The sequence below is a fragment of the Ornithorhynchus anatinus genome, chromosome 11 (assembly GCF_004115215.2).
Source record: "Ornithorhynchus anatinus isolate Pmale09 chromosome 11, mOrnAna1.pri.v4, whole genome shotgun sequence".
NCBI classification, from domain to species: domain Eukaryota; kingdom Metazoa; phylum Chordata; class Mammalia; order Monotremata; family Ornithorhynchidae; genus Ornithorhynchus; species Ornithorhynchus anatinus.
In genome coordinates this window covers 62,720,839-62,733,850 of record NC_041738.1, presented here as the reverse complement: position 1 = coordinate 62,733,850, position 13,012 = coordinate 62,720,839, and the positions used below count along the sequence as shown (strand labels likewise).

General features: G+C 46.4%; 1 protein-coding gene across 9 annotated transcripts in view; it reads left to right on the top strand.

The window, feature by feature from the left end:
• Positions 1 to 13,012, top strand: part of EFCAB3 (EF-hand calcium binding domain 3) — a 156,706-nt gene that overhangs the window by 35,804 nt on the left and 107,890 nt on the right. For 8 of the 9 annotated variants that reach the window (XM_039913539.1, XM_039913538.1, XM_039913542.1 and 5 more), the window contains exons 11-15: positions 379 to 843; positions 4,202 to 4,249; positions 7,032 to 7,175; positions 8,685 to 8,756; positions 9,677 to 9,820. In XM_039913539.1, the coding sequence (XP_039769473.1) occupies positions 379 to 843; positions 4,202 to 4,249; positions 7,032 to 7,175; positions 8,685 to 8,756; positions 9,677 to 9,820 (873 nt within the window). The remainder of the gene's footprint in view (positions 1 to 378; positions 844 to 4,201; positions 4,250 to 7,031; positions 7,176 to 8,684; positions 8,757 to 9,676; positions 9,821 to 13,012) is intronic. The other variant, XM_039913537.1, reaches the window with a different exon arrangement.

The window sequence follows — 13,012 nt, the reverse complement described above, 5'->3', positions numbered from 1 at the left end:
TCCAAGTAGAGCTCTCTTGAAGGCAGGAGATGTGAGACCAGAGACAGAGAGAGAGATCAGGGCTGGAGAAGTTGATTTGGGTGTCATCTGCATTGACATGGTAGTTGAAGCCATGGGAGTGAATGAGTTCTCCAAGGGAGTGGGTGGAGATGGAGAATAGAAAGGGACCCAGAACTGAATCTTGAGGGACCTCCACAGTTAGAGGGTGAAAGATAGAGTTCCCCACCATATGAACTTTCATCCAAATATTCACGCCTCCACATGCTCCCTTTACACATCTTGGGGACCTTTCTGGGGTGGAGGGCCCACCGATAGGTGCTGCCCACCCTGGACAGGGAAAATGAAATGAGGGAACATATTTTCCTTCTGTGTCCCAAGCAGAACTTCAACCCCACAGCAACACTGAGAAGCTTCTCTGCAATGAGACCAAGGGAGCCATCAAGACACCCAAGAAGGGCCAGCGAGAGGGCCGGGGATCCCACTCCTTGCAGAAGATGAGCAACTTGTCCTCCAAGCAGGCCGATGCCCCCAGCTTCCGGCAGCATGGAAAGAAGAGCCACTCACTCTCCGGGGAAGTTTCTGGCCTGGAGAGCAGGAGGGTGAGTCTGAGGTGTAGCACCATTCTGAAGAAACACAAGGACGGAAAGGACGACAGTAACTTGGAATCCCGCCGCCCAAGCCACCGAAGCATTTCAAGCATCAAGAAATATCTGGATGAAGTCGACAGCAGTGACCTGGAGTCTTGGCAACAGAGCCTGAGAAACGATTTAAACCTCAAGAGATACCAGTTTGCAGCTGATATCAGGGATCAAGAGTCTCATCAACAAAGCAACCCAGTTCCCGGTAAATGGCTGGGGGAAACTGATTAGTATTATTATTTTTTGATATTTGTTAAGTGCTTACTGTGTTTCAAGTGCTAGGAGAGATATAAGGTTATCAGTTTGGACACATTTCCTGACCTGCATGGGGTTCACAATCAAAGTGGAAAAGGGGTAGGCTTTAATCCCCATTTTACAGATGAGGAAATTGAGACACAGAGAGTGAAGTGACTTGCCCAAAGTCACACAGCATTCAAGTGGCAGAGCCTGGATTAGAACCCAGGTTCTCTGACTGCCAGGCTCGTGCTCTTCTCATTAGGTCATGCTGCTGCTCTGCCTCAGAATTCAGGCGGCTGACCTGAAGCAGCCTGAGCCTCGAACAGCTGGGAGGAACAGCTGTCTGTGACCTTGAATCCTGTTGGCCAAGGAAAAAGATAATAATCATGGTCTTTGTTAAGCATTTACTACATGCCTAGCACTGTTCTAAGTGCTGGGGTAGATAAAAGACAATCAGGTTGGACACAGTCCCTTTCCCTTACGGGACTCATAGCTTAAGTAGGAGGGAGAACAGGTATTGAATCCCCATTTTACAGAAGAGGAAACTGGGGCACAGAGAAGTTCAGTGACTTGCCTAGGATCACACAACAACCAGGTAGCAGAGCCAGAATTAGAACCCAGGGCCTCTGCCTTCCAGGCCCATTCTCTTTTCACTAGCCCATGCTGCTTCAGTCAAAGTTCCAAAATAAGGCCAGGCAAAGCTGTCATCCCCAGGGACCCCAGGATCTGGCAGGGTGTCTATCTGAGCCAAATCAGGCTTCATAGACCTTGTGGTCTGGCCTTGCCCCAGATGTTGGTTGTTGCCCAGCTGATCTTGCCTGGGATGGGAGGGGAGGGTGTTGGGGGGTGATCTTCCAGCAGTTGACATGAATCCCTATTTTATTACTCTCAGGAGTAGGAGTGTGGGGCTGGAGAACAGCCAGAGCAGTGTGGCCTAGGGGATAAAGGCCAGGCCTGGGAGTCAGGACTTGGGTTCTAATCCTGACTCCATCACTTATCTGATGTATAATAGTTATGGTATTTATTAAGCGCTTACTATGTTGCCAGGCACTGTACTAAGCGCTAGGGTGGATACAAGCAAATTGGGTTGGAGGCAGTCCCTGTCCCACATGGGGCTTACAGTCTTTTTACAGATGGGGTAACTGAGTCGCAGAGAAAGGAAGTCACTTGCCCAAGGTCACACAGCAGGCAAGTGGTGGAGCTGGGATTAGAACCCATGAGCTCATGACTCCCAGGCCCATGCTTTTTCCAGGACACCATGCTGCTTCCCCTGGGCAAGTCAGTTCACTTCTCTGTGCCTCAGTTACCTTATCTGTAAAATAGGGGTTGAGACTGTGAGTCCTATGTGAGATGGGGTCTGTGTCCAATCTGATTATCTTGTATTTATCCCAGAGCTGAGTAAGTGCCTGATACATAGTAAGTGCCTAACAAACAAATGCCATGAGCAGTGCATGTTCCCCACGCATACATCTTGGGTCTGTCTTGGGCACATCAGCGTTATCTCTGCTCTGTTTCTCCCTCACCCCCACACTACACTCTGTTTCTGGGCTGGCTAGCCCCTTTTAATGATATTTGTTTAGTGCTTACTATATGCCAAGCACTGTTCTAAGCACTGGAGTAGATCCAAGTTTACGAGGTTGGATACAGTCCCTGTTCCAAGTGGGGTTTACAGTCAAAGTTGGAGGCAGGAGAATTTAATCTTCATTTTGCAGATGAAAAGCTCCCACCAAGCTCCTTTCTTTCCTGGGCCAGTAGGGGAATGACCTCCCACAACTTAGAGAAGCAGCGTGGCTCAGTGGAAAGAGCATGGGCTTTGGAGTCAGAGGTCATGAGTTTGAATCCCAGCTCTGCCACTTGTCTGCTGTGTGACCTTGGGCAAGTCACTTCACTTCTCTGTGCCTCAGTTACCTCATCTGTAAAATGGGGATGAAGACTGTGAGCCCCACGTGAGACAACCTGATTCCCCTGTGTCTACCCCAGCGCTTAGAACAGTGCTCTGCACATAGTAAGCACTTAACAAATACCAACATTATTATTATTATTAACCCTTTTGAGACTGGATGCTTTTGCTTAGGTTTTTCTAAATCAGTTCCTTCATCTCCAGGAAGCTGTGGAGAGAAGATAGGAGCCCATCTCTCTATCCTCATTGGAGCCTCCCTGTGAAAAGAGAGACCATTCATGTAAAGATCTTGTACAGGGAGCTTGGATCAAGAAGTAAAAGGATTAGGAGTAAGGCCAGCCAATCCATAAGTCAATTGATCAAGGGTATTTCTTGAGCGCTTACCTTGTACAGAGTCCTGTATTAAGTGGTTGGGAATTTACAAGACAGAGTTGGTCGATGACATCCCATACAGCTTAGAGACAGACAAAAGTCATTTACAAAATAGTGGAAACAGGACAAAAAATTAGTATAAGACAGGAAGAAGCCCAATAATGTCAGGATGAAAGAGCTGGATAAATAATTGAATATACAAATCAATATGCAAATGTACACAAGTGCTGAGGGTGGGAACATCATGACTACATTCCATCCACCTAGCCCTTAAGGGTCAAGGTTCATACATAATTCCCACTTGTACACTGTCTCAGTGCTCAATATAGTGCTCTGCACACACTAAGCACTAAATAAATAATAATAATAATAATAATGTTGGTATTTGTTAAGTGCTTACTATGTACAGAGCACTGTTCTAAGTGCTGGGGTAGATAAAGGGTAATCAGGTTGTCCCATGTGAGGCTCACAGTCTTAATCCCCATTTTACAGATGAGGTAACTGAGGTCCAGAGAAGTTAAGTGACTTGCCCACAGTCAGAAACTGACAAGTGGCCGAGCCTGGATTCAAACCCATATCTCTGACTCCCAAGCCCGTGCTCTTTCCACTGAGCCACGCCGTTTCCCTATTACTACAATTACCAGGTAGCAGGAGAGACCAAATCCTGACCCATCATGCTTTATTGAGGAATGAGAAGATACATTTCTTTTGGAAAAGGCTTTGGCTTTCAAAGGTTTGGGATCCTCAGAATGTTTGGGAGGGAAAGTGTTGCCAAGTGTAGATTTTTCCTTTCTCCAGTTCCAAGTTTTTTTTAATTTTTTGAGGAAAGAGGCAATTCTCCCCCTACTGTTCCCAATCCTTCCCTTACAGGCCGTGGAATACTGTTGACCTCGTGCTGTGCCCACACCACTTCCCTCTGGGACAGAGATAGGGCAAACCCTCCCAGGGCCAGGCTGGTCGGCTGTTGGTGTTCCTTACAGAGGTGGAATCTAGCCTTTCCAGGCTGGGCTGGTTGACTTTCCATTTCATCTGTAAACTGTGCTTTCTGTTTCAGAGAACAACAAGGATTTTCTGGTCAAATCAAATCTTTACTGGCTTGAAGGTGAGCATGAGTGATGCTTGCAGCATCTGGATTTCTTTCTCAGCCCGACCACGGATGTTTGGACTTAGTGCAGGGCAGAATGGGCCTTGCGTCTACCCCACATCTCTAGGGGCTCCGGCACCAGAGTGGTGACTTCTATACCTCAGAGCTGTGACATCGTGACTGTATGGGCCAAGTGACTTGCAGAATTGCCTTTCTTCCCAAGCATGGCTCCATTTGCCTTAGACATAAGCAGTTGCTTGGAGCGAGATGGAGAGCAGAAATTTCCCTTCCTTAAGCTCCTCTGCCCCATCTTGGATCTACCCACCGGGACATCCCCATCTAGCCCGACAGCCCAACTGGACCCTGCCTGACTCCCTCGGTCAGGCCCAGTGAGGCACCCAGTGTGCCTTAGGGAGTTAAAATGGATGGTTAGCAAGCTTCTGTCACATAGGATGCAAAAGATGGAGGGATAGGGACAGGAAATGAGGGGGAGACCTCATAGTCTCGGGTGCCGTCCCTCACGGTGGGCCGGCTAAACTACCCCGCTGCAACTACCCCCTGCAACCGTCCACTCTGCTTCCTCCCTGACAGAGCTTCTATTTTCTTCCTCCACTGCATGCCTCCATCACTCGAGATTTTTCATCGTCTGTCTTCTCTGCCTGCACCACTTTGCCGCCCCTTAGTCATCCCCCGGCAGCCTTTTCATATATATTCTCCGACTCTGCATCTCGTTCTCTCTCTGCCTCTCTTTCTGTCTGTCTCAACCAATCAGTCAGTCAATCTGTAACATTTATTGAATACATATTGGGTGCAGAGCACTGTACTAGGCGCTTTGACAAGTACAATGCAATAGAGTTGGTAGACGAGTTCCCTGCCAGCACAGAGCTTACAGGTCTATGGAGGCGGCAGACGTGAAAATAAATTATGGATAGGGGAAATGGTGGACTATAAATAAATGTTCAGAATCAGTCAAACAATGGTATTTATTGAGCACTTACTGTGTACAGAGCACTGTACTAAGCACTTGGGAGAGTATAATAAAACAGAATTAGCAGGCACTTTCCCTGGCTATAACAAGCTTACAGTCTAGAGTCAGAAGTACTGTGGTGCTCTGTCTCTGCCTCTCCCCATCTTTCTGAAATAATCACCAAAAACAATTTTTCTTCTTTAGAGAGCCCCCCGAATTTCCTTCCCTGTATTGTTGTATATTGCCTTGTCCCATTTTGTCCATTTTGCATGAAGAATGAGCTAAATAGCTGTAGGTGAATGGTTTTCCTGTCTTCCTCAGGGGATGTGACTTAGTGACCTGACCTTTAGCAGACCTGGTGTCTAACATTTTTGGCCAGTTTTGTCATTCACGCAGGCTTGTTTACAGGATACTCACATTGGCTGAGTTGGGTCTCTGGCAGATTTCAACCAGATGACTGGAGCCTTGAGCCGAGGAAAGAGACGTCTTGCTAGGGAGCAGGTCTCTTGGACATGAGGTCATTTGGGAGGGTGAGGCTACAGAACGGTCCGGAGGCAGCATCTGGGTAGGGTCAGTGCTTCGGGGCTCGAAGTCACCTTTTCCCCAGCAAGACTTTGATCCCTTTCTTGTTGTAGCCTGCTCTATTTCAGGCATCAGCAGTGCCCAGTGTAATAGTAATCGATGTGGTATTTGTTCAGTGCTTACTTTGTGTAAAGCAATGTATTAAGCGCTGGGGTAAATAATCAGGTTGGATACAGAGGTGCTGCTGCCCAGATCAAAGCTTGCAGTCTTCCCTCTGTTGCCTCTACTGTGTTGGGTCACCGCTCACCCAGGCAGCAGCCTCAAGACCACCGTCTCCACCTGCCCTCACCATTCCCCTCTCCATCTGGGCAGCAAGAACCCCATGGCCAGGGAATGATGTCATCCCCAGACCTGCCCTCCTCATTGCAGGAAAGTCTGAATGAAGGAAAATAACAATTGGGGGGATTAAGAAAATACTATTTTTAGTAACTGCATTTGCTTCAAGGCTGCCATTCATAGTCCACCTCTAGGGGGAGAGTAGAGCTAAAATGGGGCTAGCTAATAAATAATAATAATAATAATGTTGATATTTATTAAGTATTTACTAAGTGTCAAGGACTGAACTAAGCATTGGGGTAGAAACATGGTATAATGGAAGAGTGCCATTCTGGAACCAGAGGTCTGGGGTTCAAGTATAAGCTCTGCCACAGGCCTGCTGTGTGACCATGGGAAAATCAGTTAACCTCTCTGTATCTCAGTTTTCTGATCTGCAAAATGAGAATAATAATACCTCCCTTTTAACCCACCTCACAAGGTGGGTGTCAGGATAAAAATAAAGTAAGTGATGTGAAAGCGCTAGACTGTAAGCTCCTTGTGGGCAGGGAGTGTGTCGACCAACTCTGTTATATTGTGCTCTTTCAAGTGTTTAGTACAGTGCTCTGCTCACAGGAAGCACTCAAGAAATACCATGGATTGATTGGTTGATGGGAATTAAAACTCCTAGACAAAACCAAGGCATTATGACTATACAAGATAATTAGATCAGAACCATAGAAATAATCGGATTTATCTAAGTGTAGAGGTGCAGAAAAGCTGGAAGAATTGGGGATGAGTGGAACTGTGGCTCCAGCTGGGGGCCTTGGTGGTCCCCGGGGGGAGTTCCCGGGTCCACATCGGAAATGCTGGGAAGGAGGCATTCTCCCGCAAGGCAGTGACGTGGGACTAAGAGGGAGACCAGTCTCTGCCCCCAGGCTGAAACCCCAAAGCCTAAAGACTCAATTACCTGTTGAGATTTCTCTGCACCTTTTCCAGCCTTGCAAGATTACCTGGGCATTATCAACACAATCAAAGAAGACTTCATCAATGTCCACCAACTCCAGTCCACCGTAGCTCTGCTGGGCATTGATATAACTGAGGAAGAGCTCCAGGAGGCACTGAAGAGGACGACCCGAGATGGTGAGGTTTTTGCGTTGTTGGTTGATAAACTCTTTCCCTATAAGGTGCAGATCTGCAGGCAGAAGTCCTTGAGAATTGATTTAGAGAATCTCAGCAGGCTTAATTCATGTGTTTCAGCTGTATGTTCCCTTCCTGGTTAGCTGCCTTTGACCTTAATTCACAGCTTTGCCTAGGATTCTGTGCTAGTTGATCCTATTATGCTTCAGGATCAAAGGAGTATTTAATTTCAAAGTTCATTTTTTATTCATTTCGAAGTGTAACCTTTTTATATTACAAAGTTTACAGCAATTAAACGTGTGGAAGAAATTAAGACTACTGTTAGTCATTCAGCGGTATTTACTGTTTGTATAGCACAGCACTAATCAATCCAAGGACATGAGAGCATGCAGTAAAAAAGAAGACAAGGTCCCAGACCTCAAGAAGCTTTTTTATGGTATTTAAGTATTTACTATGTGTCAGGCACTGTACTAAATGCTGGGATAGATAGAAGTTAATCAGGTTGACTGTTAGACACAGTCCCTGTCCCACATGGGGCTCACATGGGACTGTGAGCCTCATTTTACAGATGAGGCAACTGAGGCACGGAGGGAGTGAAGTGACTTGCCCAAGGTCATACAGCAGACACATGGCAAAGCCAGGATTAGAACCAGGTCCTCTGACTCCGAGGTCGGGCCTTTTCCATTAGGTCACCCTGCATTTGTTACCAAAGTCATAGGCTGTGCTGTCAAAGAGCTTTCATTTTAGTGTGATCTGAAAGTTATACCATTAGTGTTTAACTCTTGGTGAGAATCTGCCACTTTATTTGATATTGGGAAGCAGAGTGACTCAGTGGAAAGAGCCTGGACTTCGGAGTCAGAGGTCATGGGTTCGACTCCCGGATCTGCCACTTGTCAGCTGTGTGAATGTGGGCAAGTCACAACTTCTCTGTGCCTCAGTTACCTCATCTGTAAAATGGGGATTAACTGGGAGCCTCACGTGGGACAACCTGATTACCCTGTATCTACCCCAGCGCTTAGAACAGTGCTCTGCACATAGTAAGCGCTTAACAAATACCAACATTATTACTATATTTTCTAAATGCCTACTAAACAAGAGAAGCAGCATGGCTCAGTGGAAAGAGCATGGGCTTGGGAGTCAGAGGTCGTGGGTTGGAATACTGGCTCCGCCACTTGTCAGCTGAGTGACTGTGGGCAAGACACTTAACTTCTCTGTGCCTCAGTGAACCTCACATGGGACAACCTGATTACTCTGTATCTACCCCAGCGCTTAGAACAGTGCTCTGCACATAGTAAGCGCTTAACAAATACCCAAATTATTATTACTATACGGCATGACATCACGAGGGTTTACAATAAATGCCAATATTACCAGTATTGATTCTTAGCCATGAAAAGGAGAGACTGGTTAGTATTTTGGGGGATTGTTGGGCAAAGATTATTTCAAAACAGCTCAATTTAGCCTTTAATATGGAATGTTTTACAAACCTCTGAACCTATCTTTTTGTTACAGGATGTGATGTGGTGAATTTTATTGACTTCATAATCGCCCTGGCCAATATCAAGCACCTTGCTCAATTTTCAGGTAGGTGGGGAAACAGGCAGGATGAAGTTACAGCTGATCAGCTAGGGAAGAGGGGAAATTGCTACTGCCTTGGACGGTCTTACAGGAAGTCTAGCACCTCTGTCACTCACCACAATGTTGCCATTGCATGGCAGTCTTGGCAAGGCAGGGGTGGAAGGGAGTATGTCATCTCTGGCTGGTGGTGAGTGGAGGGGGTGGCCACCCTTTCCCTGGAAGTCTGTAGTCGCCCGGACCCTTCCTCACTGGTCTCCGCTAGCATTCCTTCCTGTCCCAAACACTCTTCCCTTCCCCTATTTGGCCTGTGTTGGCGGGTGAGGCTTAGGGAAGGCCCCTCAGCCCTGTACTGATTCTGACCCAGTGAAATTAGGTTTCGCTGCGGGAATTCTTGGTACCACAGCTCCCTCAGTAATGTTGACTTCCCCTGTCCATCCAGGGCTCTTGGGGTGATGGAAATAATAGTTGCAAAGAGCCTTGCCCATGTCACGTGCCACGAAACGGCTAGCTATCTGATTGGAGGTGTGCTTCCTTCAGAGTTTTCACACACCTCAGACTTTTGGAGTGTTATCAGTATGGAGCTTGAGTAGGAATTTGCCAAATGGGCAAGATAAGTAAAAGATGAGAATTTGGCAAGCAATGCAAGGGGAGGGGAGAGATTTTTCAAAAACTTATACAACCTCTGCCAATACCAACTGGCTGCTCTGAACACCCTAGTTCCAGTGTCCAGGATCAACATTATTAAGGAATGATAAAACCCCACACACTCACATATGTATATGTTGGACCCAGAAACTAACAGTTCCCAGACTTTTGTTATTTAAGAAGTGGGCTTAAATTCTTTTTGGGGACTATTGGTCACGTGTTCCCTTCAAGGCTCCAATATGGATCATTTCTCTTTCCTTTCCTTCTCTGCATCTGTTCAGTGGTGAAAGACACCATGAGCGCTCTCGATAAAATTGAAGGCGAATACGTTGCTGTTGAGAACCTGTTAGTCTGCCTGAAGAACCTGGGACTCTATCTGTCCCCGACAGAGTTTGAGGAGACCCTGAAGGTGGTTTCGGTGGATGGTGAGTGCAAGGGATTGATTGAGAAACCAGATGGCCTCATCTTGGAGAACCATCAACCACACCTATTTCAAGCTGTTTGATGGCATAGAGCTTTCTCCACTGTAGTAGGCGGGGGCAAAATTTCGGCTGCCCTGAGCAGAGGGGGGTGGGAGGCCCTCCTCCTTCTTCTTGTCTTCTTTTCCAAATTATTCCAGATTCTAATGGGGAACTTGTAAAGCCAACCAATGACATTTTCTCAAGTGACCCAAAGCAGCACTGTTTCCCTGGGAAACAGCATGGCCTAGTGGAAAAAGCATGGGTTTTGGAGTCAGAGGCCCTGGGTTCTAATGCCCCCTCTGTCACTTGTCTGCTGTTTTGACCTTGGGAAAGTCACTTAAGTTCTCTGTGCCTCAATTTCCTTATCTCTGTAAAGTGGAGATTCTCCCTTCTACTTAGACTTTGAGGCCCAAGTGGGACCTGATTATCTTTACCCCAGTGCTTAGTACAGTGCTTGGCACCTAGTAAGCACTTTACAAATATCAATATTATTATTATTATTACTCATTATGGCTAAGCCTGAGTGTCATTTTCCCAAGGCTCTCCTCCAGACTCCAGGCATCTTGCAGAGGATCCAGCTCTTTAAAAACCCAAACTCTTTGCAAAGCAGCAGGTCCTTGGCTCTGACCATAAGCTGGAAAGCCTCTGGGTCAGATTGAACATGGCACAAGATCAACAGCTCTTCTAGTATGACTGCACTTCGACTCTCCAAACCACCTGGAGCAAGTCCCCAACCAAACTTCTTGGGTGTTTCCATTATCTTGTCTACACCTACCTTTTGGGGTCTTGTTAAGGACCCCTAAGTTAGCAAAGCCCGAGCACAGGCCAGTGGGTTGCATAATAATAACAATGATGGTATTTGTTGTGTTTACTATGTGCCAACACTGTTTTAAGAGCTGGGATAAATACAAGGTTATCAGGTTGTTCCATATGGAGCTCACAGTCTTAATCACCATTTTACAGATGAGGTAACTGAGGCACGGAGAAGTTAAGTGACTTGTACAAAGTCACACAGCTAACAAGTGGCGGAGTCAGGGTTAGAACTCGCAACCTCTGACTCCCAAGCCTGTGCTCTTTCCATTAAGTCATGCTGCTTCTCCCAACCATGATGAAGAAGAGAAGCAGCATGGCCAAGTGGAAAGAGAACGGGCTTGGGATTCAGAGAACCTGGTTCTAATGCTGGCTCTGCCCCTTACCTGCTGGGTGACCTTGGGGAAGCCACTTCACTTTGCTGTACCTCAATTCTCTCATCTGCAAAATGGGATTATTATTAATAATAATAATAATGCTAATATTAAGCACTTACTAGGTTCCAGACACTGTCCTAAGTGCTGCATTCAATAACTGGTCTCCCGACTACATAGACTGTGAGCCCCATGTAGGACCTGATTATTATGTATCTATGTGGGGAGGGGAAAATCAACTTATTGATTTCTTGAGTTCCTTCTTGCAGTGCTAGAACAATCAATAGACAATAATAAAGGATATTGAGTGGATGTCCAGAATAATGAATGATCCCCAGTTAGTCCCCTCCCCACCTAAATAACCAGAAGGGCTATTTCTTGATCAAGGTCTTTTCACTTAGAGCCTTTTTTTTTTCCAAATATAATGATCACATTAGCCCACCAGGCAAATCAAGACAAGGCTACCTTTACTATAGTCAACCAAGCTCTCTGCACAAAATTAGCACTCAGTAATGATATTAAGAGCTTATTCTGTGCCAAGCACTGGGATAAGCACTGGAATAGTACAAGAATAGGTGAAGCACAGTTCATGTCCCACGTGGCGCTCACAGTCTAAGTAGGAGGGAGACCAGGCATTGAATCCACATCGTGGCTCAGTGGAAAGAGCCTGAGCTTGGGAGTCAGGGGTCATGGGTTCGAATTCCAGCTCTGCCACTTGTCAGCTGTGTGACTGTGGACAGGTCACTTCACTTCTCTGTGCCTCAGTTATCTCATCTGTAAAATGGAGACTAACTGTGAGCCTCATGTGGGACAACCTGATTACCCTGTATCTATCCCAGTGCTTAGAACAGTGCTCGGCACATAGTAAGTCCTTAACAAATACTAACATTATTATTACCCCAGTGCTTAGTATAGTGTGTGGCACATCATAAGTGATTAACAAATATTACTATTTTTTTTAATCATCATCACTATTATTAATAAGGCACTGTGTTGTAGGCTTCTTCCAGTGATGGAAGTGGGGGCTCTGACTCTGGCGATGTTTTAGAAAAGGCAGGCAATCCCCTGCCCCAGTTGGATTGGCGGCTCTGTTGCTCTGCGATTGACAGTTGATTTTGGTAGTCTGCGGCCCCTTCTTTGGCTGCAGGAGCTCCTGGCACGATCTCTGCCTTGGTGCCCTTCCAGATGATTGCTGGAGGAGTAGATTTTTTGCCCCATTGGCAGTAGTTTGCTCCCGCAAGCCTGCCTTGAAATGCCACCCACCTGTTCATTCATGCCACTGCCCAGGTGGAAGGGGCAGTGTCCTGATCAGTCAGTCAATCAGATTTATTGAGCACTTACTGTGTGCAGGGCACTGTACAAAGCACTTGGGAGAGTGCAATATAACAATAAACAGACACATTCCCTGCCCAAAATGAACTAACAGTCTAGTGGGGTAGGCATACGTTAGTATAAATAGATAAATTAATCTCTCGGGAGTAGAGTGGGGTGGGCACTGGCCTTTGGTTGGCATTTCCTTCCCACTCAGAGGCTGAGCACTCCCAAGAGAAGGGACTAGCTGCTTCACCTCCATCCCCATTTCTGTTGTCCTAGGGTTTAGCATTCCATGATGACCCAATGATATAGGTTCGGAGATTAAATTGGTTCCATATCATCCTCTGGAGAGGATTCATTATTTTATGCAAATCCCTACCACAATAACAGATTCAGGGTCTGACAGTCCTGGAGAGGAGTCTGTTGAGGTATTTGATGGAGAAAAATAAGATAATTATAACAATAATTGTGGTACTTGTTAAGCTCTTCCTATGTGCCAAGCACTGTTCTACATGCTGGGGTAGATGCTAGTCAGTCAGGTTGGACACATGGTGCTCACACTCTAAATCTCCATTTCACAGATGAGGTAACTGTGGCCCAGAGAAGTAAAGTGACTTGCCCAAGATGTCACAGCAGACATGTGGCAGAGCCAGGATTA